Here is a 26,050-nt window from a genome sequence, read left to right on the forward strand (position 1 = left end):
GAGGGAAGCCAGATGATGCATAGGAAGCGTTGGACAGGCACTTCCATCCTCCCTGCCCCGCTCCCAGGAACGCCCCGTTTTTGCTGCTCTGTGCTGCTCTGACGAGTGCAGAGCATGGGGCCGATCCGCGCTGCCTTGTAGGCAGTGCAAGAGGGGGTGGAGGTCAGTTCCCAGAAACTGACCTATCCTATGGCTGTCTAGGCACTGGCCATAGGATTGCACCCTAAAATGCCCATAGTCTACAAAGATGTAGTACATACCTTTCAAGTCTTCGTATTTGTTCCAGCAGAGACCACTTTTCAGTGTTTAATGCATTAATTTGATCTTCCAGTTTCTGCACCATTACACATTGCTAAATGAAAGAAATATAAAGGAAAAAATGGCTGATCTGTATTTTGGAAGCAGGCTTTAAACCTGCAAAGGAATATTACATTTGGCTACCTCTATTGATTCTGGTGTTCCAAATACAGGAATGTTCTCCAGGATAGGAGTGGTTGCCTCTAGTTCATCCTCTTCTGTGCCAACTGCTATATCCACAACATCTTTTGCAGTTACTTGGTGGTTCCCAAAGTCACGGTAGAGTTGCAGCAAGTCTGGAGGCTTTGGAATGTTTAGTCCTACATCATCCCACAGCTCAAAATCCTTCAGAAGTGCAAAAACAAAACATTGTGTTTTTTTCCTGTCAACTGAGCAAGTGTGGTACCACATGTTACAAATGCATTGTAAAATAGTCATATATACAAGCTAGCAGATTCCAGATTCTGGAGGGGAATATATTTCATAATTAGAGGTTAATCAATTCTGCACAATGAGTTCGATAACTCACACAGCGAGGCTTTTAATTTGCAAATCACAATCATTCTTAAAATGCATTTAACCATGGTGGGCAATATCCAATGCTGCTCCTGCACTAGCAGGAATGACTGCTAGTGAAACAGGAAGCTAGCACTTGATAGTACAACTGGAAACCAGCCCAAACTGGTGCTTCTGGAACGGGACATATCAGCAGAGCTTGCAGAAGGGACCTCTGCTGATTTGTCCCATTACTAGTTTGCGCTAGTTTCCAGTACCTATAAAGTTCTATCTAGCTTGCACTATCAAGTTTAACCCTCACAAAAACCCATGGTCCTTGGGTTCGCAAGATACAACAAGCTGCAGCCAGGAGTTGTTTATGCAAATCCCACCCAGCACCTGCCGCAGCCCACCATGGCTTAAACAAACTATGGTGGGCTGTTTTGATCATGTGAACCAGGTCACTGAGTACTAGAAAATAAGTGAAAATACACAAGCTTAATAAGCCATAAAGGTAATATTATTCCAACTTACCTGATCATCATTTTCATCTGAAAAAGTTATTGAAGTAAGCTTGTAGCCATTCTTTAATAAAAATTCATTAACTAAGAAGTTTAGAGCTCTTTTTTCAAGAGGTTTAATTGGCTCCTAAGATGAAGAACAGACATATATAAGAGGTTTAAAACATTAATCTCATTAGGATATCTATTATGATCAGCAAATATTTTAGAACAGCAACTCAATGACACATATCTAGGCATCACGGAGTAATTTGAGCTGTGGGTCCTGCAAACTACTTGCCTACAAGTGAACAAGCAGCTAACTGCAAAACTGATAGACAACAACAGCTATTATGGCCTCTTCAATTACCCACCTGAATTTCAGGACTTGATTTGTAATTTCTCCGTTCCTGCAAAGGAACTTCATTTTCTGCAAACAGCAATACATAAAAATGTATTATTCTCTATTTTGAAATGCATCGCCTATTTCTATTTTGTCAAAATACAAAAACTAAGGAAAAGGTTTATGTACACCACCTGCAGCCTGAGTCAGGTTGGCTCGGAGGGCCTGAATGGTCTCTTTTGCTTTCCGTAGTTCAAACTCCAGGACTGGACAAGGATTTGGATTAAACATACACAGGCATCCAACCAAGAATAGAGAAACAAAAATGAAATATAAAAAAGCGAGGATGGGTATGAAAATAAAATACAATTTGTATTAAAGACAAAGCATGCAACCTTTATGGAATTCATGAACGCATGCAGCAGAGTTAGACTGAAGCAAACTGGTGAACATTTTCCATAATTAAAATCTAACCTTAATTAGTAACTTAAGCTGTCTGACAAGGAATGCTATAGGTTTTAAGCAGAATATTATATCGCTTTTACTTTGATTGGAAAGTCTGAATGACTTTCCTTACAAAGCATTAATATATACTATCATTTTTTAAGTGAAAAAGAAAAGTGTGAAGATATGAGTGTGTTTTGCTTTGAGGGGCCAAGGTGAATTTTATTAAATTACAACTCTCATACATAGCATGGAATTACCTGAAATTGCACACATTAAGGAACAGCCTGCATGTTACTACTACTATATGGAAGCCACTTAGTTCCTCTATATGGCAGCTGTTATCATGTGGCATGCTGTTTGTGTGGAGTGCCATATCATGTGGATTGGTTTCCTCTCCTGAAACCACTGCAGACTTTGAAAACATACTTAATATTGTTCCAAACGAAAAACATTTGTTCCATCTGTTAGGCAAGATGAGATTACTTAACATTTATGAATTGCTTTCTGCCACATTCTGATTTTTTTTAAAAAACGATCCAGTTTATCAAATATCTCAAAATAGAACCTCTGTTATTGTAGTTAAGGGGTTAGAATTCACTGGTAGACAGTTTATAATTAAGCTTTAACACTATCAATATGAAATAACCAAGGAAAAATTCCATAGGTTTTTCCAGGGATTACTGTAAATATTTATACTAAATATCCCAAAAAGTTCAATGTTAAGCTATTGTGCAAAAAAAAAAAAAAAAGCTTGCTTATTTACATGGATTCCTTCACTTTTGGAAGATGTATATGGAAAACTACATTTTATTGAGGAATGTCTGTAATACGATACTCACAAGAGTGTATGGAAAAAAGATTCACAGTTTGCATTTTTCTTCTTCAAAAACAGAAGGGGTAGTTAAAATTAATCACATCTACTACATGGAAATAACTTGTTTGATGCACAGAATTTTACTGCAGAAATACAAAAGCACAACTGAGGAATCGATGAGAAAGTATGAAAAAAAACTGTAGTAGTCAGCAATGCTGATCTGCAAATATTTCTGTGCAACAAAGGCTAAAATGTTAAGATACATTCTATATTAATGAATTCTGAAGAAGCAGCCAGCTTGATTTGGTTAACCTTGGCTTTTAAAAAACTACTCAACTTGTACATGAATTCAATTGAAAATAAATTTAACTATGATGGGCAAGGTTCCTTCTCTAAAATATTTGAAAAGATATGGTTACAGAACAATTGCAGATCAGAAATGCCCTGCAACATGATGATAAAAATGTTTTTTAAAAAGAACAAGAACACAAATTGTAGAGAAGCTCAGGAATTTCAGTAAACTGAAGTTCAACAGCAAGACATATCACTGAGGGCACAGAAAGCCAGAAAACCCATATTACATAAACCTATGTCAGACGGCAAAGTATTTCCATTACCTAATTATAACAGCTCTGAAATACACAACATCCATTGTAACTACGCTTGATTTTCTCCTTAAAACAGTTTACTCTGCTGCATGGTTTCTCTTTAGACATTCAAACATTTTAAAACAGCTAATTAGTTCAACAATATATTAAAACTGTGTCAAGTTATAATAAAAATAGACAACTGGATCAAGATTAACTTAGTTACACTTAGGTCACATTGAAATCAATGGGACAAGTTAAAGTGCAACTAACTTAGTCTGGACCTGACCCATGAAATGGCATCAATTTTTTTATTACAAGTAATGGAGATATTTTAGTCCTATCAGATTAAAGGGCTGCAGCCATGATAAAGACAAGAAGTTTTTCCTTGGATGATAATGGCTTAACTGCTGCTGTGGGTCTGGCTACAGCCCTGACTTTAACAAACCAAAAGTCAATGAAGATGTTTGTCAAACTGTAAAGACTAATACATTTATTTCTGCTTTTGAAAATGCATCTGATGAATCTGGATCTTATACAAAAATGTTTATGCTACAGTAAATTTGTTAGGCTGGGATCCAGATGGTCTCTTGCATGAGCAGAAGGCACATCTGCTAGCATAAGCTCTGCCCTCCACCAAGTCCCCCTTCCTTCTGGAGGCCCCACCCCACGCCATATCTCACAACATTCTAGAGGGTTTCCCAACCCTCAGGAGTGGTTTTGTGCAAGAGGCTGCAGTGGAACAGGAGAATTCCACTTGTGCTTCTCTGGATCCAGTCCTATGTCTTTAAAAGGTGCTACAGAACCCTGTTTTTGCGACAAGAGATGAACATGGCTATCCCTCTAGAATCTGTAGCAGATGTTAAACCTTCAAAACAACCATAAGGGGGCTGTTCACACAACACGCTAGCCCACACCCAGTGGTTGAGTGTGGGTTGTTTTGAACCATGGGTTGTTTGTTGAACTGTGGGTTATCATGTTGTCTGAACACAGCCAGGGTGACTTCTTAACCATGCAGTGTGGCTTATTGTCTTGAAAAAGCCACCTTGAGAACCTGTGGTTTGTCGCTGGGTTGTTCAGGGTGGTTAATAAGCCACACTACATGGTTAACAAGCCACCCTGGCTGCATTCAGACAACATAAGCCACCCTGCAGAAAACGTGCTGCATTCAGACAACATGTTAACCTATGGTTCAACAAACAACCCACAGTACAAAACAACCCACACTCAACCACTGGCTTCTCTTCCCAGCCCCGTGTATGTGACTGCTATCTCCATAATTCCCAGCGATACAGCACAGGTTGGCATATCGTCCAAACCCAGTGCATCAGAGGTGGCTTCATACCCACCCTACAACCTCTACTGCAAGTCATGGGTTGTAGGATGGTATGAAGCCACCCCTGCTGCGTGCTGGGTTTGGACGACATGCCAGTCAGTCCGTGCTGCATCATGGGGAATTATGTAAATGGCACTTGCGGGGGCAGGGGGAGAAGCCATGATGGCTTCTTCTCCCTCCGCAATCATCTGAACCCAGTCTGACTGTGGGTTAGTGTGTTGTATGAACAGCCCTAAAGCCTCCCGCATTAGGAGAGGCACAGCCCATGCCCGTAGTACTTTGCAGCCGCCATTTTTGCAACCAATATCTAATGGCTCAATACTGCAGGAAAAAAATTGAGTACTTCATGTGAGAAGCCAGGAAGAGCAGAAAAATGACAGTTCGTATATGTCTGTGAACATTCTGGGGACAAATCCTTGACCACAAGGCAGCGTGCTGTCAAATTGTTACGGTAATGCTACACTGACCTGGTTCAGACTTCATGAGTGATTTAATCCATGAATTGACAAAATCTACCAAGAGTAAGCGAGCACAGTGCCTCTGGCATACTCACTGCTTCCAGAAATTGTTTAGGGGTTAAACAACCCAACAACCCCTAATCAATCCACAGTATCTGGGTTCTGATGTCACACTAAAAACCATTGTAGATTGTTAATTGAAAGTGAAAGCAATGAGTGTGCTGGAGGCAGTGCACTCAATTGCTCCCACTCATCCCTAACAATTCATGGGTTGTTGTGATGTGCAAATCGGGCCATTAGGTAAGTAGCATACAGGAGCTACAAGAGCAAGGTATACTCAAAGCACATGTCTATTACATATACTTGGGAAGTAAGAAGTTACGCTCAAAAGTTGTTGGCCTTTCCGCATAAGTATTTTATTTCTGTTCCCTTTTGAAACAGTTTTTAAACATAATTTATAGAAAGCAAGTTACTAAAAACACTGAAGGCACTTAGTTCAAAATGGCCATGCTTGCACATCATGCTAAACTGGCGGTACACAACCACTTTAGCCCCAAGGGCTGCATCTTATCTCTGTTGGGGAACCAGGTCAGCACATGTGCATGCATGAGCACTTGTGCAGATGTGCTTTCAGATTTAGACAATCTTTCTCTCCATCCCCTGGACAGGGCTTTCCTTTGCTAGCACTAGCAAGGGAAACAGTTCCCTTATCTCTGATCTATCAAGGGAAGGATTCCCAGGCTTTGGTTTGCTAGCGTTAGTGCTATCAAGGGAGACTCTAGGTGGGGTCTCCACAACTGCATGGGCCATACTGGAAGCAGCTGAGGGCTGCAGCTGTGTTGAGATGGCACCATTACAAAATGGCTGCGACACCACACACAAACCCAGAGAAAGAAAACTGACTTGCTCCATTCCCCTCCCTCCCCCAGTTTACCATTTTCTTTCTTTTTAAAGATTTTTGGAAGGTGAATTCTGGAAGGTGAATTCTGGTCACTTCATCTTCTGTTTGGCTACTCATGTCAGGCTGGCAAAATATGTAAGAGTTAAAGAGTAGTGGGAAAGAGTGACACTCTTCCCACTTCTTCTCTCTCCTCTATGTATGTTATAGGGCTGAGATCACTCCCTGGGAGGAAGGGAGGAAGCATGGGGGGCACAGAAGTTTTGCGGGCACTGGAGGTGGTCTTCATGGATGCTTTTGCGCTCACAGACTCCCAAGGTTTAGCATGATGTGCACGAGCAGGAATGAACTGCAGCGAGCAAGCGCAACCAATATTATTTCATCTTAGTATGTAAAGTAGCTATCAAATATGCAATTCTGATTATCAAATTGTTCAATACCTGTTGGTTATAGGCACATTTCCCACTGTCACAATGGGTAAGAAAGAAGATGCTGGATATACAGTTCAACTTCTGCGTATTATTTTGAACTGAGACAACAAGCCCCAAGGAGATCAGTATGACTGGAAGTTAGGAACAGGAAAGGTTATTATAGTGCTATTATAGTGCAACAAGGGGGAACAGAGGCAGAGGTGCTAAAGTGAGAAAGAGCTGGGGAAGCCAAGCAGAAAGAGGGTCTCTACTGGGTTGGTTGGTGAGCAGAAAATGTGGATTTCACAGAGTCCCTAAATGCATAGAGACCTGTGTAGTTTAACACAGTTAGTAGATTTTAGCAGGCCTCAGCTAACAGAAGTATCAAGCAAATGCAGTTTTGTATGTCAACAACTATGCAAATGCATGGTTACCTCACCGTTTACTCAGAGGGACAACTTATGTCCCCCATGAGCTGGGCAGATTCACTCCTAAGCAGGAATACTAGAGTCTCTTTCTCTTAAGAAAGGCAATTAGATTCCCAGGACCTTCGGGAGGGAACCCCCGCCCCCCTTCTTCTGGGAGGGGAAAAATTTAGCTTGTCAGCTATTGAACTTAGAGAGAGAAACCTTTATTAATTAATTTAATTTCTTAATCGCCCATCTAGCCGGTCACCCAGCAACTGTGGGTGATGTACAACAATACAACAATCAAAAACAGTAAAATTAAGCATTAAAACATAATGTTCTAAAAATACCCTAACCCACCCCAAATGCCTGCCTGCACAACCGAGTTTTCAATGCGTGGCAGAAGCTCATTAAAGAGGAGGCATGGCAGAGTTCTCTAGGGAGGGAGTTCCACAGAGTGGGGGCCACCACTGACAAGGCCGTCTCCCTCGTCCTTACCAGCCTAGCTGTCCTGGCTGATGGGACAGAAAGAAGGCCATCCAAGGCTGATCTTGTTGAGCAGCCTGTCTGGTATTGCTGGAGGCGCTCCTTGAGATAGGCTGGGCCGGAACCATATAGGGTTTTAAAGGTCAAAACCAACACCTTGAATTTCACCCGGGAAAACAACTGGTAGCCAGTGCAACTCCTTCAGCACCAGAGTGATGTGATCACACCGGCAGCTGCCTTTAATCCGGCAAGCAGCCACGTTCTGCACCAGCTGCAGCTTCCAAACCATCTTCAAGGTTAACCCCATGTACAGCGTATTACAGTAGTTTAGACGAGAGGAGACCAGGGCATGTACTACCGATGGGAGCAGATGGTCGGGGAGGTTGGGACGCAGCCGCCGTATCAGATGGAGTTGGTACAGTGCTGCGCGGCTCACAGCTGACACCTGACACTCCATGGACAGCTGGGAGTCTGAAATGACCCCCAGGCTACGGACCTGGTCTTTCAAGGGTAGCCATACCCCATTCAACATCCGGTCAACATCCCCAACCCTCCCCTTGTCTCCCACCAAAAGTACCTCGGTCTTGTCAGGGTTCAGCTTCAGCTTATTCCTCCCCATCCAGCCACCCACCGTCTCCAGACACTTGGACAGGGATTCTATGGCCAACCTTGGTGAGGATTTAAACGAGAGGTAGAGCTGCATGTCATCCGCATATTGATGACACTGCACCCCATTCCTCCTGATGATAGCCCCCAGTGGCTTCACATAGATGTGAAATAGCATTGGGGAGCAGATGGGCCCCTGTGGCACCCCACAAGTGAGCGGCCACGGGTCCGAAACCTCCTCTCCCAGTGCTACCCTCTGGTACCTGCTGGAGAGGAAGGACTGGAACCACTGTAATATGATGTCTCCAATGCCCATCCCCTCCAGGCGGTCCAGGAGGATAACATGGTCAATGGTATCGAAAGCCGCAGAGAGGTCGAGGAAAACAAGGAAGGAGCATTCGCCCCTATCCAGAGCCCTCCTCGTATCATCCACCTAGGTGACCAAGGCCGTTTCTGTCCCATGCCCAGGCCTGAAGCCCAACTGAAATGGATCTAGATAATCAGCTTCTTCCAAGTGTGCCTGCAATTGCATCGCCACCACCCGCTCAATCACCTTGTCCCCAAATGGCAGATTCGAGACTGGGCGAAAGTTTTTCAAGACTTGGGGAGCCAAGGAGGGCTTCTTTAAGAGCGGTCTTATCACTGCCTCCTTGAGGGCTGATGGCATCACTCCCTCCTCAAGGGAGGTGTTCACCACCGCCCTGATCCCCTAACCCAGGCACTCTCTGCAGCTCATAATGAGCCAAGATGGGCAAGGATCAAGTAAGCAGGTGGTCGGCTTTACAGGTGAAAGCACCTTGTCCACTTCATCAGAAGGAAGAAGCTGGAACCGATTCCACAAAACCTGTCTGCCACAGGCTGCCTCTCACTCGCTAACTGTATCCACAGCGCATGGAATAACACTCCTGATCTGATCAATTTTATCTGCAAAGCACCTTGCCAAGGCCTCACAGAAGGCCTTAGAATGCTCCAGCGGTTCCGGAGCAACTGGACCGACCAGGCTCTGGACCACTTGGAACAGCTTCCTGGGACAGCACTCTGCAGATGTGATACAGGCAGCATAATATTCCTTTTTCGCTGCCTCTATCGCCATGTGATAGGCTGAAGACACAGCTCTAGCCCGTGTCCGGTCGTCTTCGGAGCAAGACTTCTGCCACCGGTGCTCTAGCCGTCTCGCCTCCTGTTTCAGAGCTCACAACCGTAGACTGAACCATGGTGCAGTTTGAACCCTGTTCAGGGCGAGAGGGCGTTTCAGAGCCACCCAATTTAATACCCCAGTGATTGTGGCATTTCAGCCATCCACCAGGGTCTTGACCGAGTAGCCATTTGTGTGCTCCAGAGAATCCCCAAGTGTGTTCAGGAATCCATTCGGATCCATAAAATGCCTGCAGCAGACCATTTTAATAGGTCCTCCACCCCTGCAGGGGGGTTGTGGAACCAAGAAGTCCAACGTCACCAGTAGTGATCTGACCATGATAAGGTGGTGGTGGATATACCCCCGACTTCCAGATCACTCCCCACTTCTCCAGAAACAAACACAAGGTCTAGTGCATGACCGGCTACATGGGCGGGCCCAGATGAAATAGGGTGCAGCTCCCAGGAAGCCATGGTCTCCATGAAGTCCCGAGGTCCCCCATCAGGACGGCCTCTGAATGTACAGTGAAGTCCCCCAACACCAGTAAGTTAGGGGACTGCACATGCACATTAGAGACCACCTCAAGCACCTTGGTCAGGGAGTCAGTCATGCAGCGGGGTGGATGGTACACAGGCAGAATCTCCAGACTTCCCTTTGGGCCCAACCTCCAGTACATGCACTCAGCAACCTTGGTCTCCTGGAGAGAAGGTCTGGTGAAAACCAAGGACTCCTGGTAGATAACAGCCACTCCCCTTCCCGATCCCCAGCCTTTGACTGCTGTGCGTATGAAAATCCAGCTGGGCACATGGCCGCAAGAGTTGGAGCAGCGGTCTCAGCCAGTAGGGTCTCCGTAATACATGCCAGGTCCGCACCCTCATCCAGGATCATGTCATGGATGAGGGATGATTTCTGGGTAACGGACCTGGCATTGCAGAGCAGCAAACGAAGGCCAGAAGGTGGAGTCACGCCTCCCCCAGCCATCCTTTGGCTCTGGACAGGCCCGGAACAGGAGACAGATATTACACATCTCTCCCTTGCTCCCCTTACCTGGCATGGCCTACCCCTAGTGCTCCGCCAGCGCCTGCCCAGCCTCTGTCTATTCTGGCCCCCAACACTCCCCCCACTGCCTCCATAAGGTGGACACATGCCCCCTCACTTCCGCCTATCAGGCAGGCTAACCCACCCCTAAAACACAACAAAACCCGCAATAAACCCAGCACCCACCAAACAGTTAAAACAAAAACAATTAAAACTAAGACCAGGACAATGCCTCCTGCACCATTGGCTCCCCTGTGGCTTGCCTAAGTGGCTCACCAACGTGTCAGGTCACTTTGGTGGGGCCACTTAGGTGGCACCGTGCAGGTGGCGCTGCCACCTGAAGTGGCTGCCTCTTATGCCCCAAGCCCAGGGTGCAGGTGAGTCCGATTAGGGAGATAGCTCTTTCCCCAGCCCAGCCTTCTCACGAGTAGGCTTCTCAGAGGACAACAGATGCTGACAGGCAGGAGCAGGTGGTAGAGCTCACTGTGTCCCCTGGGAGCTGCAGGCTGGGTCCCCAATGGCTCTGTCTTCTATATAACCTTGTGCTAAGAGCACAGCAATTTGGTCTTGCTTCAAGTGGAAACTTGTGTTACCAGCATGGAGAACCTTTGGCCTAGGAACAGCTTCCCCATCTGTCTTGGGGACTCAGATAGACATATCAGCTTGTGACAAGGGTGCCTGCTTTGTCAACTGAGGGGAAGTGTGAACTTTCTTCGTATATATATTCTGCATCCATTTTCTACCAATAAACTGTCATCTTTTTGTATAAGTGGCTTTGTTTCACTTTGGTAATCTAAAAGAATGTATTGTTGACGGGGCCCTGACAGAATCAGGACCCCAAATCAACACAAGGTCCCAGACACAGAAGAGTTCCTGGACAGAGTACCCAGACGGGAGAATGGGTGGATGAGGAAGCATTTCAACAGGAAGAAAAGGGTGATATGAAAAGGGAGACTGGGGTGACAGTGGGTAAATCTCACAGAGACTTGAACAGGAGGGGTTGTGTGCTATTTGGGAATGGGGGTAGAGAGGGGTAAAAAAGCTGATGGGCAATAGTGAGTTAGAAAGGTGAAGAGTTAGGGAGGCAATAAGAAGATACTGAACTCCACTTATTGGCTAATTATTTCAAATCAAATCCTTAGTTGAGGATCTTATTCTGCACACCAGGAAACAGATTATCTACCTGCTTATACAGATATTAAAGCCTTTTTAATGGAATTATTGTTTTTCAATAGTACAAATAAAACTTAGTTCAAATATCCTCTCCAATTTACTACTCAACAGCACAACATGTAATGCGTGAGCCACACTTCTCACATGGCACACAGGTCATAAATATTTCATCTCTGACATACCAGCACTCCCAACTAACATTCAAAGGGCTTGTCCAAAACAGTAATACTTCTCCCTCTCCCACATTCACAACTGAATGCTTAGAAGCTTTAAAACAACCGTAGAGAGAAAAGGCATGGTGTTAAATACTGGCGTAGGATATTTTAAGAATTATACCCTAAGGCAGCCTTTCCCCAACCTAGGTCCCAGCAAATGTTTTGGACTACATTTCCCATCAGCCCCACCAGTACAGCCAATGGTCATGGATGATGGGAAATGGAGTCCAAAATATCTGGAGGGACCCAGGATAGGAAGGCTGTTCTGAGGAGATAGTTATCTGAATTGCAAGAGGCTGACAGTTCCTACATGCTCACAAGCAATGGGCTATGTTAAAAAAACATGATTTGTTTCTTGGTTTCAATTCAAAGTAACAAACATGCAAAATGTTACCTACTTAATTATTCACTGAAAACAACTCATGTTACTAGGTAATGCTTTGTAAATTAAGCTTACGGTGTGAACTGGGGGCGGCGGAAATAAGATTTACTAACACTTGCTGCAAAATACAAAGTCATCAAGCGACATGGATGCTACTAAAGCTCACTTCTTATCTATAATGTTACTCACCAGCCACACGCTCATCTGTCTCTCTGTTTCCATCATCTGAATATCTTGCAAAGTCCAAGGAATCAAGAGTGCTAATGCTTCCAGCTCGATCTGTAAAAAACAAAGGAAAATGGTGTTTTCTTTTGAGCAGCTAAAACTGCAATCCAGAGGGCTCCATGTCCATGAAAAAACTACACAGATTTGAGCTTTGCTTGTTTTCACAATAGTTCTCCATCTGAAGAGACAGGCTGAAAAAGGCAAAGCACTAAAAACTCGATGATCAGCTTCATTAGGGCTACTGAGAATACACCGTCAGCAGCCATTCCAGCAGGCTGTATGGAGGGAGATTAGAGGGAGAACTGGCCCATTAAGGCCTCTCTCATGAAGGCTCCTCCTCCCTCAACCAGGGCCAGCCCTACCATTAGGCAGAATAAGGCAGTCGCCTCAGGCAGCAGATGCTGGGTGGCGACTGCAAGGTGTTGGAGGAGAGAGCTGTGTGCCAAGTACCCTTGTCTGTGTCCCCTAAGCTAGCCTGCTGCCTTCAGGTGTGGTGGAGCATGCTGTTCCATCACCAGTGTTGAAGCAAGATTCAACTGCCAGCCTAATCAGCTTATGAACATGGAATAGGAGGGGGCGCGATCTTGGTCTTTGCCTCAGGCAGCAAAATGTTTTCAGACAGCCCTGCCCTCAACTGTTACCACCAGTAACCATTCCAGCAGTGTGTACTGAGAAAGATGAGAGGGAGAGTAGAGCCATTCCACCAGTCCTGCTTGAAAGAATGATTTTCTCCCCTTTCCCCTCCTCATTCCTTTTCTGTGTGTGTCATGTCTTTTTAGATTGTAAGCCTGCGAGCAGGGACTGTCTTGTTCAATTGTAAGCTGCTCTGGGAGCCTTTTTGGCTGAGGAGCAGCATAAAAATACTTCAAATAAATAAAGTTACACTTCCTTATTTTTCATTATTACAAAACCTCTCATTATATGTCTGCTCCCTTCCCCTTCATTTCCCCACAAAAAGTGTTCTTTTCAAGCACAACCTTCTGTTCATACTGGGGACAGGATGCAAAGATGTCAATCTTGAGAACAGATGGGGGCTATATGAGCATAGCAACTATTTCACTGAAGTAGGGTAGTTTGTGCTGAGTATAGTACTCTATATAGGACAGCTATGTTTCCTGATCATCAGGAGGGGGAAGAGAAAGGAAGTGGGGGCAGAATGGGTGTGAAGAAAAATCAAGGAATGTCTCAAACAGTTCCCTTTTAGGTTAATGCTTAGTCCTTAACAGCAATCATGTGATGATTTAATTATAGAAGAGTCAACTGTAGTTATGTCTGAAAAATACATAAATTCAATGGTTAAAAAAAATCTGCTCAGAGCAGAATTACAACATAGGTTTGAACCAGTTAAATGTCAAAAAAGCAGCATTATCCTACTCTTTGTAAATAGCATGGGAACTAACTCTGCACCAAGTCATGAAACAGCAGAAGGAATTGGGCCATCATACAAGAGTAAAAGTTGCCTGCATAACACTAATAAGTAACAGTAAAGATATAAAAAGGGGGTGGGGAGCTGAAATGTACATAGTTAGTTGTGTTTTATAGCAATGTTTGTTTAGCCATTTGAATACCTGATTGCAGGACTGGCTTCAGGGAGATCTAGTCCTTTTACCTCATTCCACAGTGTAGAGTTAGCTCCCATACTGACCACTGAGGTCAAGAATGGCTGAGTTTTACATTTCTTTCTTTCCTGGCACTTCAATTACATATCCCCAGTAGGGAACAGAACATATATAAGGTATTCTTTCCCTTCCTGTCTAATATTTTGTTAAGAAAGTCTATTCAAGCACTACCAGTGTAGGGTGGGGAGATGAAGTAACTTCATCAGAAACACCTGAAAAGAAATGTATAGCACACAACAAACTTCACAATGAATATATTAATTGGGGGGGAGGGAGTATTAAGGCTGCAATCCTATGCCCATTTACTTGGGACTAAGTCCCACTGAAATCAATTGCACTTAAATATGCACAGGACTGGCTTGTAAATGCAACCATTATGACAAGTAATTGCACAGATTTTAACACAAAACTAAATGACTTTTTATACACTTTTTTAATACACATCATGGTCCTCTAAATCACAAACAGTTTCCCTCAATCTAAGTTACCAGTTTACTCTTCTGCTCCATCTAACCCATTTCCTATAATAACTGATAATCTTGTGGTTCTTTGATACTAGCACTTTGGCTCTTCTCTGACTTGGTGTTCAAAACCCTTTAAACAACTTCTGCTAGGCATAGAGACTTTTGAGCTTCCATCTTCTTGGTCTACACATAGAACAAATTATTTTGGCAACCAGCCTTGAAATTATTCCATAACACTCCAAAAGTATTCACCACCACCACCACTATTACTACTGTCTTATTGCTATTATCTATGCTATACAAGTAACAGCTTCAATTCTGAGAAATGTGCTAATCAGTATAAGCAAATAATGAAAAACTTAAGAAGTTTTAGTATTTTAATTTAAATAAAAATACTAACAGAAACTATTGGAGTTTTCAAGAACGCAATCAAAACTTGCAGTATGGGTTTATTTTCTTTTTTCAAACAATTCTTTTGTATAGGAGCTCCACTCAATGATCCTATACTATAAATGGAAGTAATACATGCATTCAATTTGTAAGTTCCAATCCATTTGTAGAAACCATTCTTGTGAGAAACACAACCCATTTGTCAAAAACTGGAGAAAAAGTGCTTATCTGCATCAAAAGAAGATGCAAAGAAGATGCAAATAAAGCAGCCTACTTGCCCAAGGCAAGAAGGCTGCTTTATCTGTAGCTTCATTCTGATAAATTGGTAGGGGGGAAAAAAGCATTTGCAGTGTAAACAATGCCTGTGTAAAGACTGGGCTGCAAGTAGTGACTTCCCTAGTTATCAAATAGCCTTTTTGGTGGACATACTATGAGAACAAAATTCTGCATTTTTGCAGTTTTGCATAAAAAGCAGTATAGTTTCATGGATGCAATTCTGTCCTTTATTGAACAGATATTTTATTACAGTTGTTCAGAACCAAATTTTGTTACATAGTTATCAACCAATTCATTGAGCCTCATTCAGAATAATGCATAAGTGAACTGAGTGATTTTATAGGGAGCTGTGCATAACACATTTATAAACCTAAGTCATTTGGAAAGTTGTAGATTGAACTTCGTACACTAAATAAATTTGGAAGGTTTGAAAAAGCAGAAAGCTTTTATTTCAGTAGGAACTTCATTACAATAAAGTAAAAATTAGCTTATTGTACAATTCTAGTCCCTTTTGGATGTTGCAAAAAACATGCAAATGGATTGCACAATTAAAAACTGGCTGTGAAAGATGATGAACAAGAAATAATAAAAACCTTCCATCCTATTTGGGTGTGGTGGCTATGCAACAATCTAAAGTTGCTCTTGAAATACTAAGCTGGAATGTATTTAAGAAAAGGCTAGTCTCTGAAGCTGTGTAAGCTAAAGAGGTCAAATATATTTTATTTAAGAAGATAGAAAAACAGCTTTTTCAGTGCTATTTTGAGGTGAGAGATAAAGATCATTAATCACAACAGCAAAAAGTTTACAAACTAAAGATTTGAACGGAACCTCTTTTTGTTCAGAGATTTTAATGGTGCTACTTTTATGTTAAATACTCAAGTCTCGCTTTGAGGAAGACTCAAGGGGAAAACTTACCTTGCTAAAAGAGGATAAATTTGTATCAGATGCTAATTTTGTACAGTATGAAATTCCCATGATAAAATTTCCACTTTTGCCTAATTATAAATCTACAGTAGACTTTCATGTGTTCTCCAGTGCATGTTTTTTCAGTTATTAATTACTTAGTGCAACGAATTCTAACTCCTGTTGAAGTAGATACATCTAGTCCTTTGGTTACAATGCTGCTTCCTAGTAGCTGTAATTACTCCCCATTTACAAAGTTTCTGTCATTTCATGCTGGGAATGGATATAAGAGACATCTCTGAGGAGTCTGAAGTACATAGCAGTTTGATAAGATGATGAACTAGACAACAAATTCTGTTCAGAAGAGAAGTTCAAGCCCCAAAATGTTCACTTTATTGTTAACTCTGCTTTGCCTTGGATTATCAGAAATGCTGCTTCTGAACCCTGCAGCAATAATTAAGACTGAACCATTAACAAGAAGGGGGGGGGGTAGGGAACAGCAGAAAATAAAAGATTCATCATGGCCAACAGCTCAGCTCCACCAGAGAAGGAGATGGCAGTAGCAGGCAGAGCAGATGTTGCTCAGGCCATGGGGAAGATTGTGAGTAGAGTAGAGGCTTGCCTTGTTGGGGAGATAAGGGAGAGTTGGTTGCTGTGAAAGGAAAATAAGGAAGGAGACAAAGAGACAAGGATATCTGCTTTTCTTTTACAGCCCTGCTTTTGTTACCTTTATTTCATTTTTTGAAAATAGTATGCAATTTTGGCTAATAATGCCTTGAAAGGTTATGTCATTCTAACTATGCAGTACGAGAAATTACTTTCAATATGCATCCTACTTGGACAGTCAGTTCACCTGAGCTAGAGAGCAGCATGACATGTGCTGGAGAAGCATTTATACATTAGTACAGCTTTCCCCAACCTGGTAACCTCCAAATGTTTTGGACTACAATCCCTAGCATTTCTGACCATTGGTTATGCTGGCTGGGGGTAATGGAAGTTGAAGTCCAAAACATTGGGGGGTACAAAGTTGAGGAAGGGTGCATTAGCACATCACGATAGCACTGGATCCATCAGGAGTTGCTAGATGACCTGGACAGTCACAGATGATAGTAACACACTAGAGGAGCACCATGTAACAGAAATAGAACAGGAAATATGTACTAAACACTCCTAGTGTAATAACAATAGCACAATGCATTTACCAAAAAAAGGCTTACCAAGTGTTACTAACCATCATAACATGACTTCATGGCATAATAAAATTACTATGAAAAATTCTGCAGCGTATGACTTACAGAAGTGTCACACGTACAAGTTTAAAAATCCATCTCATTAAAGCTGGTATTAAGGCAGAACATGTTGCCAAGAATGACCACCTTGGAAAACACACTAGCTGTATTTAAATGCCTCACTCTTCCCCTCACTCCACCCTGTGTCTACTCCTCAGGTATAATATACAAGACATAACCATAATTCCTAGCTTGTCCCAAGCTATTTCTACATCCAACTATATGCTGTCCGAGTAAACAATTTGGGAAAAAAGAGGAGAGCCTGTTTGGCAGACCCTGAAACCCTATTCAAGTGTTCTCCATGTGTAGAACCTATGTGTGGAGAAGAAGACAGCAAGACTGCACTGCTGGCCCTACTCCCAATGTCCCGCATGGCAGACAGTGCCCACACACCCTTGACATCTGCATGTTGATGCGGCATCTGCCCGGGGAAAGCTTACACGTGAGCAGCTGCTCACATATAAGCTTCAACACAATCTGAACCCCTGCACAGAGGCTTTTCCTATGCAGATGTCTGCACCAATGTGAAGATGTCCAGTGCGTGTGGCCAGTGCCAAGCACAATGCTGGAGAACATCTGAATAGAGCTAGAAGCTCCCAAATACATACGATTCTAGGCTGATGTGCCCACAATATGGTATAACCATCAGTAATCAGTTCACATAAGAAAAATCTATGCTCTAAAGGCCCAGTTCAGACATCACAACAAAACAGAATTTGTTGTGATGAGGATGAGCAGGTGCAAGCCTCCCACTCACATGCTCCCTCACTTGTATGCAAGCATAACATTTAAAGTTTCCAGTTTTGAACAAACTGCAGTTTGATCCTGATTTGTTTAAACAAGCTACTTCTGCATATTTGAATGTAATAGAAAAGTGATTTGTTCAAAACCAGGACTGGAAGCTTTAAACTTCTTTTCCTCACATAGGAAAGGAAGGGGGAGTACATTATTTCACCTTCTAAGTCAGTTCCAAGCACTAAATGAAACATTTCTTGCTGTTGGCATCATTCCTATATCAAAAGGAGCTTTGTTGTTGTTCAGTCGTGTCCGACTCTTCGTGACCCCATGGACCATAGCACGCCAGGCCTTCCTGTCCTCCGCTATAGCTAAAGATTTTTACAGACTGGGACACCCAATAACATTTTCTAAACTGAGAATGCCATCATTCATTTCAAGAAAGCCTACCGTACACACTTAATACATCCATGATCTAAAACACACTTAAGAAAAAAGCAATACATATCTATTATTAGTAGTACCATCTAACTAAAACAGTAATTTTTGTTAATAAAACTATCAAGCAATGAGACTACCTACACTTTCAGATCAAAACAGCCCCCATATTTATGCTAACAAAGTACCGAGAAATGAAATCATGGTAGCATTCACCAATATAATTGAACATGAGACTGATTGCATTAGCAGCTCCTGGAGTGGTTTCCCAAGTTCACAATGACCTGGTTCACACATAGTGATAACTGAGAGTACAGGTTGAGTATGGGTTGTTGTTGTTGAATCGTGGGTTATGTGCGAACCCTGCACTATGGTTTTTAACTATGGGTTGTTAACCATGAACAACCCAGAGTTCACAACCCAACAACAAACCATGGGCTCTCTTCCTAGGTTATTTGTGGTTAACAACCCACAATTAAACCATAATGCAAGGTTCACGTGTAACAACAGCCCACAATTCAACAACAGCCCATACTCAACCTGTACTCTGGGTTGTCGTTACATGCGAGTCAGGGATTTTGTCACAATGCAGTTTGTCATCCCATTAAGCATGACAAATTCTACCACAGCAATACTACCAAAGATAGCTGACGGTACCATGTTTCTGATCTAACCATGGTGTATCGACTATTTCCACTCCTTTAAATATTTACAAAAAACAGGTATATTATCCCATATAAGTAACTGTACAGACCATATGTTGTCCATCCTAGCTTGAGGAAAAGGCATCTTTCTTAAAGCAACAGATTAGGTCTGTTCCACCTATGCAATACCGAGGATCAGTTCTGTCAGTTTGGTAGTGATGATTAGTGATAAGAACTGCTCATGGAAGCAGCCTGTCTGTGAGTAGCATAACATGGGATCACAGAATCCAAGCATTATTCCTCCCCTTCTGCAAACTAAAGTATTTTAGGCTACAATTTCCCGCTTCACAGAATGGAGCAGATGATCTCGCATGAGTTTGCTGCTCCTACATTACACTACTCACGTGAATAGACTAGTCACATGAACAGTATTTTTGCAAACATCTGACTATCTCATCAGAAGCAATGATGCGATTGCTTATTTCCATTAATATTAGAAAAAAAGTGGCTAAGTTATTCTACATAGTAACAAGAACACAGGAATATTCAAATAACTTTTTCTTATATTTCTGCATGTATTTACTGAGAGTCTGGTCAAGATCAACCAAGCAACATCCTGATAGTGTCCCGGTGGAAAGCTATGCAATTCAGAACTTGTCAAGCACATTACCCTAGTGTTTTCTATGATTAACCCAGTTTGTTTCCATTTCAGTTAGATTACTTGATCCTATTCAGCTGGAGCTGTCAAAGTATCAGGGAGACATATAGGGCCTGGATGAGTATCAGCTTTATCTACATCCTGGCAATGGAAAAATCCTGGTTGCTGCAGATGTTTACATAAATACAAACGAATGTTAATTTTTGCAAAAGAATCACATAAACCAACAGTGCTCCCTCACTGGACTCACCACTTTCAAACTTCAGTAAACTTCAAGGTATAGTTTCAGTGTATAATGTTGCATTTCCTGGAAGTAAACATTTTCACTAGCCAACAGTATTAATATAACAACTCTTGCTAACATAAGTGAAATAAACAGCACCATTGTGATGTTTGAGATTGAAATGATGCAGAGTAAGCATGGAAGCATTTTCATTTAGTACTTCACTACAACTTTGTACTGGATGAGCAGGATTATTGAAAGATTTCCAAAACACCCACCAACAATACACAGGCATCTGTTAACAGCCAAAGTTTCACAGGAAGTCCCATTTCCCAATCCCAATCCCAGGCCAGCATCAACCACACCTCAGTCATTAAACAAAACGCTAGCACTCATAGGAGATATGCCAAGGTCTACTTCTACTATTACTACATCATACAAGTTATGTTGACAATGCCAGTGAAGGAACCAGAAAGAAAGAATGTAATATGCCAACATGATGCTTTCTATTTGGCCAACTAATACTTTAATATAGTTTTTTTTATCAATTGGTTTATGTCTTCATGGGTTCTCCCTATGTTTCTGGCTTGATACTTCAGAACCAAACTGCAAGTGACAAAGCAGTCAGCTTTCACCTCTAGAAGGTCGAATATGATTCAGAGGAACCCCAGCTGACACAACACCAAGTTCTGCAAAAAGACAGCAAAAGTCAATGGTCACTTGACTGTTATTCCTGTTTACTGTGCAGATGCATGAATAACCAACACAGCCTGAGCTCATGGTGCTATGTCGCTTGCAGGATTGACCAAGCTCAACATGTCATCCAATCCAATTCCACATATCGTTAAAAACTCATGCCATTAAGGTAGCAAGGATTACACAGACCACTTGTTCTTGGAAATGATGCCCTCTGGCCTAGCAACTCTGTCAGTGTAATCCAGCTTTCACCAACCTAGTGCCCTCCAGATGTTATGGACTTCAACTCCCATTAGCTCCAGCCAGCATGGCCATTGGTCAGTAATGCAGTGAGTTGTAGCTCAAAACATTTGGAGGACACCTGATTGGTGGAGGCTGATGTAATCCCACACATATGAGGGATAAGTTTAGTTACCTGATGATTTGTAATCCAACCATATACACATTTAGTCTTCCCATTCAGTGTGGCGAGCCACAATACCCAAACCCTTTCAGTATGGTATTACTGATCTAACCAAGCAGGGTAAATCAGAAGCATCTGGGTGTTAGCGATTTGCACAATCACTGCAGCCCGTGGCTTGTTTAAGCTATAGTGGGTTGCAGTGTGTGCCAGGTGGTTTTTGAATATTCAAGCTGTGGCTTGTTGTGCCGTCCAAACCCAGGCGGTGGGGGTTGCGCGAGGGTTAAACAAGTTTCATAACCCTAGAACACACCATGGGTTATGCAAGAGTCGCACAGTCCCCACTGCCCAGGTTTGATGGCAGGACAAGCCGTGGCTTGAATATTCATAATGGCTGCCCACATGCATTGGCATGCCCACAGTGGTTTAAGTAAGCCACGGCGGCTTATTTGATCTTGTATCCCATGGCAGAACACTGCCTTCGAAGCAAGCCCTGGGACTAAACCATAGTGATCCCTGCCTCGGCTCAAGCCTCATCGCTATGATTTCTAGACGCTTTGAGGCAAAATAAACAAGCACAGCAAAAGTACAGCCAAGGTCAATCAAGGGCCAAGACAGGGCAAGGAGAAAGGGGTGGGGAGAGGTCCCTTCTCGCCTTCCATTTCTTGGGCACGGCCATCCACTTACGGAGCTGTCCGGTACCAGGCTCCTTCCCGGCTCCAGCCACCGCCAGCATCCCAGGTGCTGCCGAGGCAGGCGGGGTCGGTGCCGGGGTTCCAGCGCCGCCTCCACTCTGCCGTTCGAAGTTGCCCGGGTTGGAGAAATAGTCGCGCAGGCGGGGCAGCTCCCGGCCGCTCTCCAACAGCTCCGTGTGTAGCTCCAGCGCCGTCAGCACGAACTGGTCCCGCAGCAGCTGAGCCGCCAAAGCGTCCACGGGCACCCGGGGCGGCTCCTCGGCCTGCGGAGGAGGCGGCGGCGGAGGCAGCGGTGGCGAAGACGAGGTGGAGGAAGGGACCGGGAGCGCAGCGGCCGAGCCACCGGGGTCGCTGCTGCTGCTGCCTCCCGGCCTGGTCTCCTCTGGGTCTGACTCCTCGGAGTCGCTGAGGAAGGGGTTCACTCCACCGCCCCCTACCGCCGCCATCTTGGGAGAAGAGGAAGCACCCACAGCCGCGCCGCTCAGAGCAAGCGCCCCAACCGAACCCCGTTACCACAGCAGCGAGCGTCAGCCCACCAATCACTCTTCTCCTTCCTTTGCACCTCCTTCCTTCCTTCTTCGCTCCCACCCTTGGAACTCACCGTTTCCGCGTAGCAGCTCTCGCGAGAGTTTCACTATTGCATTTCCTTTGCCCGTGAATTACACGAAAGGAGCCCCGCTGTGCTTAGATTTTGAAGAGGTTTTATGTAGAGTGGCGCTGCGCTTTTTTGGAGGTGGGACTTCCTGGTTAATTTTGACATGCTCATGCAATGGCGGGGGGGAAAATTGACAGGTGCTCATAAGCGACAATGGAGAAATTCAGGACTGTGGGAGAGCTGTGATTGAGAAACAGCGTGCTTCTTCTCGCTTCCAAAAAAGGTAGAAGCAACCACAGGAATTCATACGCTTTCGGCACGATCCAATCCAGTGCATTTACTACTAGGAAGTAAGTCCCACTGAGTTCACTGGGACTTACTGCCAGGTAAGTGTATGTATCTTGAGCACACGCCGGGAAAGAGCGGAGGACAGGAAGGCCTGGCGTGCTATGGTCCATGGGGTCACGAAGAGTCGGACACGACTGAACAACAACAAGTGTATGTATAGCATTGCAGCCTTTTTATGTCTTATTTCATATAGAAAATTTGCTACTTATCGGGGGGGGCGTTCTGAAACATTTTAATATTTGCAGATGCAAATTTAGTCTATATGATTCTCATATTGCAGCGGGGTAGTGTTGGTAGTAGTTCAGACAGCGCAGCTCACGACAGCCCTGCATTATAGTCCATTATTGCAAGCTGGACAGATAGGAGCTAGTAGTTTATGCCAACCCTGCAATGTACTCCAGATGTGTTGGACTACAACTCCCATAATTCCCTGCCAGCATTGCAGTTTGGAATGAGGGGAGCTGTGGTCCCACACATTGGAAGGCATTAGAATGTAATACGCTGAAGGTATTTTTTTTTTGTACAACACCCAGGTTTGTTAAAGAATAGTTTGATATGCTGCAGTGGGAAATTATACTTCCCTCCTACGTTCCTGGCCAATTTCTGTATCGGATTTCCCCCTAACAAAGTAACACCAGAAGTTGCCGCGAAAGTAACTCTACTTCAATTGTCACATCCGTCGCTCTCTGCAACCCCCGCACTCCCAACCCAAAGTCTGCGCTCAGTTGAATGCATCCCCTGTGTGTGTGTGTGTGTGTGTGTGTGGGGGGGGGGGGTTGGTTCTCCAGCGGCACAATTTTAAGCCTGCAATCCTATCCCCATTAGGAGTTAGCCCCATTGCACTCAACGGGACTTGGTTCTGCGCAGACGCGTGTAGGATTGTGTATGCTCATGCTGTAGCAGCAGCGTAAAACGGACATCTCCAACCCAACCGGAACTTTATACGAGGCGCGTGCTACTCTTCTACACGGGCTACCTCTAGAAAGAAGACAGGCGGCGCTTAGGAGGGCGTGAGGAAACACGCTGTACCTGTTTGGCTGGGCGTCGTCTGAGCGCTTACCGGAGGGATGCGTCTTGGCTGAGCAGACCCGTCCCCCTTTCATCTGGGGATCTCGCGATACTTTTTATGCTCGCCCAGCGCGCTAGGGGAACTGTGGGGCTTGACAGGGTTGTAAGCACTTGCTTCTGAACGTGTGGTGAAGGGGATGCGTGTGCGGAAGCCTGCATGACGCCGCCTCTCCTCCTCCACCACCACCCTGACACGGGTAAGCTCCGGCAGAGGTGAGGTGGGGTGTAGGCGTCGTTCCTTCTTCTCCCTTCCGTGTCCTCAGGAAGATTTCTGTGGGAACCCATTACCCCAGCGCTGCAGCTAGGTAAGTTTAGGCCCTGGACTTACCGGTCTTATGTCCCCCGCCGGCCCCTTGAGACGGCCGTGTGTATTACTCCACAACTAACATTTCTGTCATCTGGAGGGAACCGGCTTGGGGAAGGCTGTGTTAGAACAACGACATTGCTTGCCAGCCCTGATTTAAAAATACACGCTGAGCGTGTGCGGTTTTCCATTTTAAACTCACTTTAACCATAGCGCCACTGGTGTACTGAAGAATTTTGAAGTGCAGATGTTCATCATGACAGTCCCCATAGCCGTGCCTCCAAGGAGAGCCCAAAAATTCAGGCAGCCGTGTTGATGCAGATAAACAAACCCGTTCCAGCAGTTTTCATCTCCACCAGGAGTTGGTCGTTGGTAAAGCTCATGTGGTCTTAACGGCCGATTCAAGACCGAGCCAATGGAAAATACTTCACATTACAACAGGAAATAATATATTGTTGCTGTGAAGATTTATTTCCTCCCAGCTAATGTGAGGACTGCAGCTAAACTCAGAAGGAACAGGAACTCCTGAGGGGGTGGCAGATGACATCTGCAAGCCCTGGCTCCACTACGCTTCTGCATACTAACATCATGACTACAGGAATAAAATGGAGTTTGCTTCTGCTGTCCTGGTGCCCTCATAGCTTATGATGGCACCAGGTGCCCTATGAGTCATAGGGTAAAATCTAACATAAATCTTATGTAGAGTAGAGCCATTAAAGTGAATGGGAGTTAAGTTAGTCATGACTAACTCAAGTCCCATTTATTCCAATGGGTCTACTCTAAGTAGGACTTATGCTGGATTTTACCTATTACCTACCAGTCTCTATTTGGTCATGGGGCAGGGAGTTGGACTGCAGAGCCCTGGTCTTCAGCTCCAAGCCTAGCTGTACTGCTGCATTACCCTCACAACAGCTGGGTGGGGTGTGAGGCGGAGCAAAGAGGTTTGGCTCTGTGGAAAGGGTTGGGGAAACCTGCATTTTATGGTGCTTCTCTGGGCTCCATTACTCTGTTTTCATTATTCGGGTTCTAGGTAAGGCAGGGGTGGGCAGAAGGTAGATCTTTAGGTGACTGGCAGTAGATGAGCAAGGATTTCTGCCTTCCAATGGTATAACAATAGCAGCAATAAAAATATCTCCCTCTGCCCCAAATTATTCTGTTCAGTTAAAGAATGCTTGGGGTAAACAGGTGTGGATTTTTGTGTGGAAGGACTGTGTTCTGGTACACAAAACAAAGTCATGCCCTCGCAATCCTTCAATTCTAGGTGAAAACAACAAGTCTTGTGGTACCTTAAAGTCTAACAAATTTATTGTGGCATAAGCTTTCATGGACTATAGCTCTTTCTATGAAAGCTTGTGCCAGAATAAATTTGTTCGACATTAAGGTGCCACAAGACTCTGTTTTGCTGCCCTAGACTAACAAGGCTATTTGTCTGGAAATGCTAATGCTGAATGTTAAAGCATTAAAATAATGCTTTTGCACCAATTTCCAGTTGATGGATTTGGGGTTTCTAGTAAAACACAAAGTAGATCCCACAAGCCTGAGGCCTGTCCACTCCTGGGTTAATAGATGACATAAGCTCTCCACTTTCTCCTACCTCCGTTGTGTTTTTAAGTTCCCTGATTCTATATGCTGCACTTGCAAGGGGCAATGCAGCTCAGTAAGTTGAGGACCAGTCAGATGTAGTAGAGTACTTTCCAACCTTTTCAGGTTCAGAACCCACCTTTAGCCCAAATATGCATTTGTGGCACTCATTTCTTATTATTTTTACCGTATCTTTGTATGATGGTAGTGCTGCTGTTACAACCTACCTTAGGTCAGGCTGTGATCCAATAGTGGGTCCCAACCCACCAGTTAAAGAGCAATAATGTAGTGGTTAGATTAGGAAGACCTTGGTTCAAGTCCCCATACAGTCATGAAGGTCATTGGGTGACTTTGGGTCAGACATATCCTCTCTCAACGTAATATACCACGTATGCCAACCTGAGCTGCTTGGATGAAAGGTGGAATATAAATGTAGTAGTAATACTAACAAAAACAAGAGAAACATCTATGG

General features: G+C 44.0%; 2 protein-coding genes across 24 annotated transcripts in view; one reads left to right on the forward strand and one right to left on the reverse strand.

Moving 5' to 3' along the window:
* RELCH (RAB11 binding and LisH domain, coiled-coil and HEAT repeat containing) overlaps positions 1-22,294 on the reverse strand; it is a 92,418-nt gene extending 70,124 nt beyond the window's left edge. For 9 of the 13 annotated variants that reach the window (XR_014790274.1, XR_014790273.1, XM_084850531.1 and 6 more), the window contains exons 1-8: positions 21,675-22,274; positions 20,527-20,580; positions 12,217-12,306; positions 1,830-1,901; positions 1,667-1,722; positions 1,327-1,440; positions 442-642; positions 261-352 (exon numbers count right to left, since the gene is read on the reverse strand). Coding sequence is in view for 11 of the 13 variants with exons in the window: in XM_084850531.1 (XP_084706657.1) it covers positions 261-352; positions 442-642; positions 1,327-1,440; positions 1,667-1,722; positions 1,830-1,901; positions 12,217-12,306; positions 20,527-20,580; positions 21,675-22,128 (1,133 nt within the window). In the remaining 2 variants the exon portion in view is untranslated. Of the gene's footprint in view, positions 1-260; positions 353-441; positions 643-1,326; positions 1,441-1,666; positions 1,723-1,829; positions 1,902-12,216; positions 12,307-20,526; positions 20,581-21,674 lie in introns of all 13 variants that reach the window. The other 4 variants (XM_084850528.1, XM_084850525.1, XM_084850527.1 and 1 more) reach the window with 1 other exon arrangement.
* A 117-nt stretch (positions 22,295-22,411) lies between these two features.
* PIGN (phosphatidylinositol glycan anchor biosynthesis class N) overlaps positions 22,412-26,050 on the forward strand; it is a 116,314-nt gene continuing 112,675 nt past the window's right edge. For 5 of the 11 annotated variants that reach the window (XR_014790275.1, XM_084850534.1, XM_084850537.1 and 2 more), the window contains exon 1: positions 23,621-23,998. The gene's annotated coding sequence lies outside the window, so the exon portion shown is untranslated. Of the gene's footprint in view, positions 22,776-23,599; positions 23,999-26,050 lie in introns of those variants that run through there. The other 6 variants (XM_084850539.1, XM_084850536.1, XM_084850533.1 and 3 more) reach the window with 6 other exon arrangements.

The sequence above is a fragment of the Heloderma suspectum genome, chromosome 4, assembly GCF_057233095.1.
Source record: "Heloderma suspectum isolate Gila_16-S chromosome 4, 16-S_ref, whole genome shotgun sequence".
NCBI classification, from domain to species: domain Eukaryota; kingdom Metazoa; phylum Chordata; class Lepidosauria; order Squamata; family Helodermatidae; genus Heloderma; species Heloderma suspectum.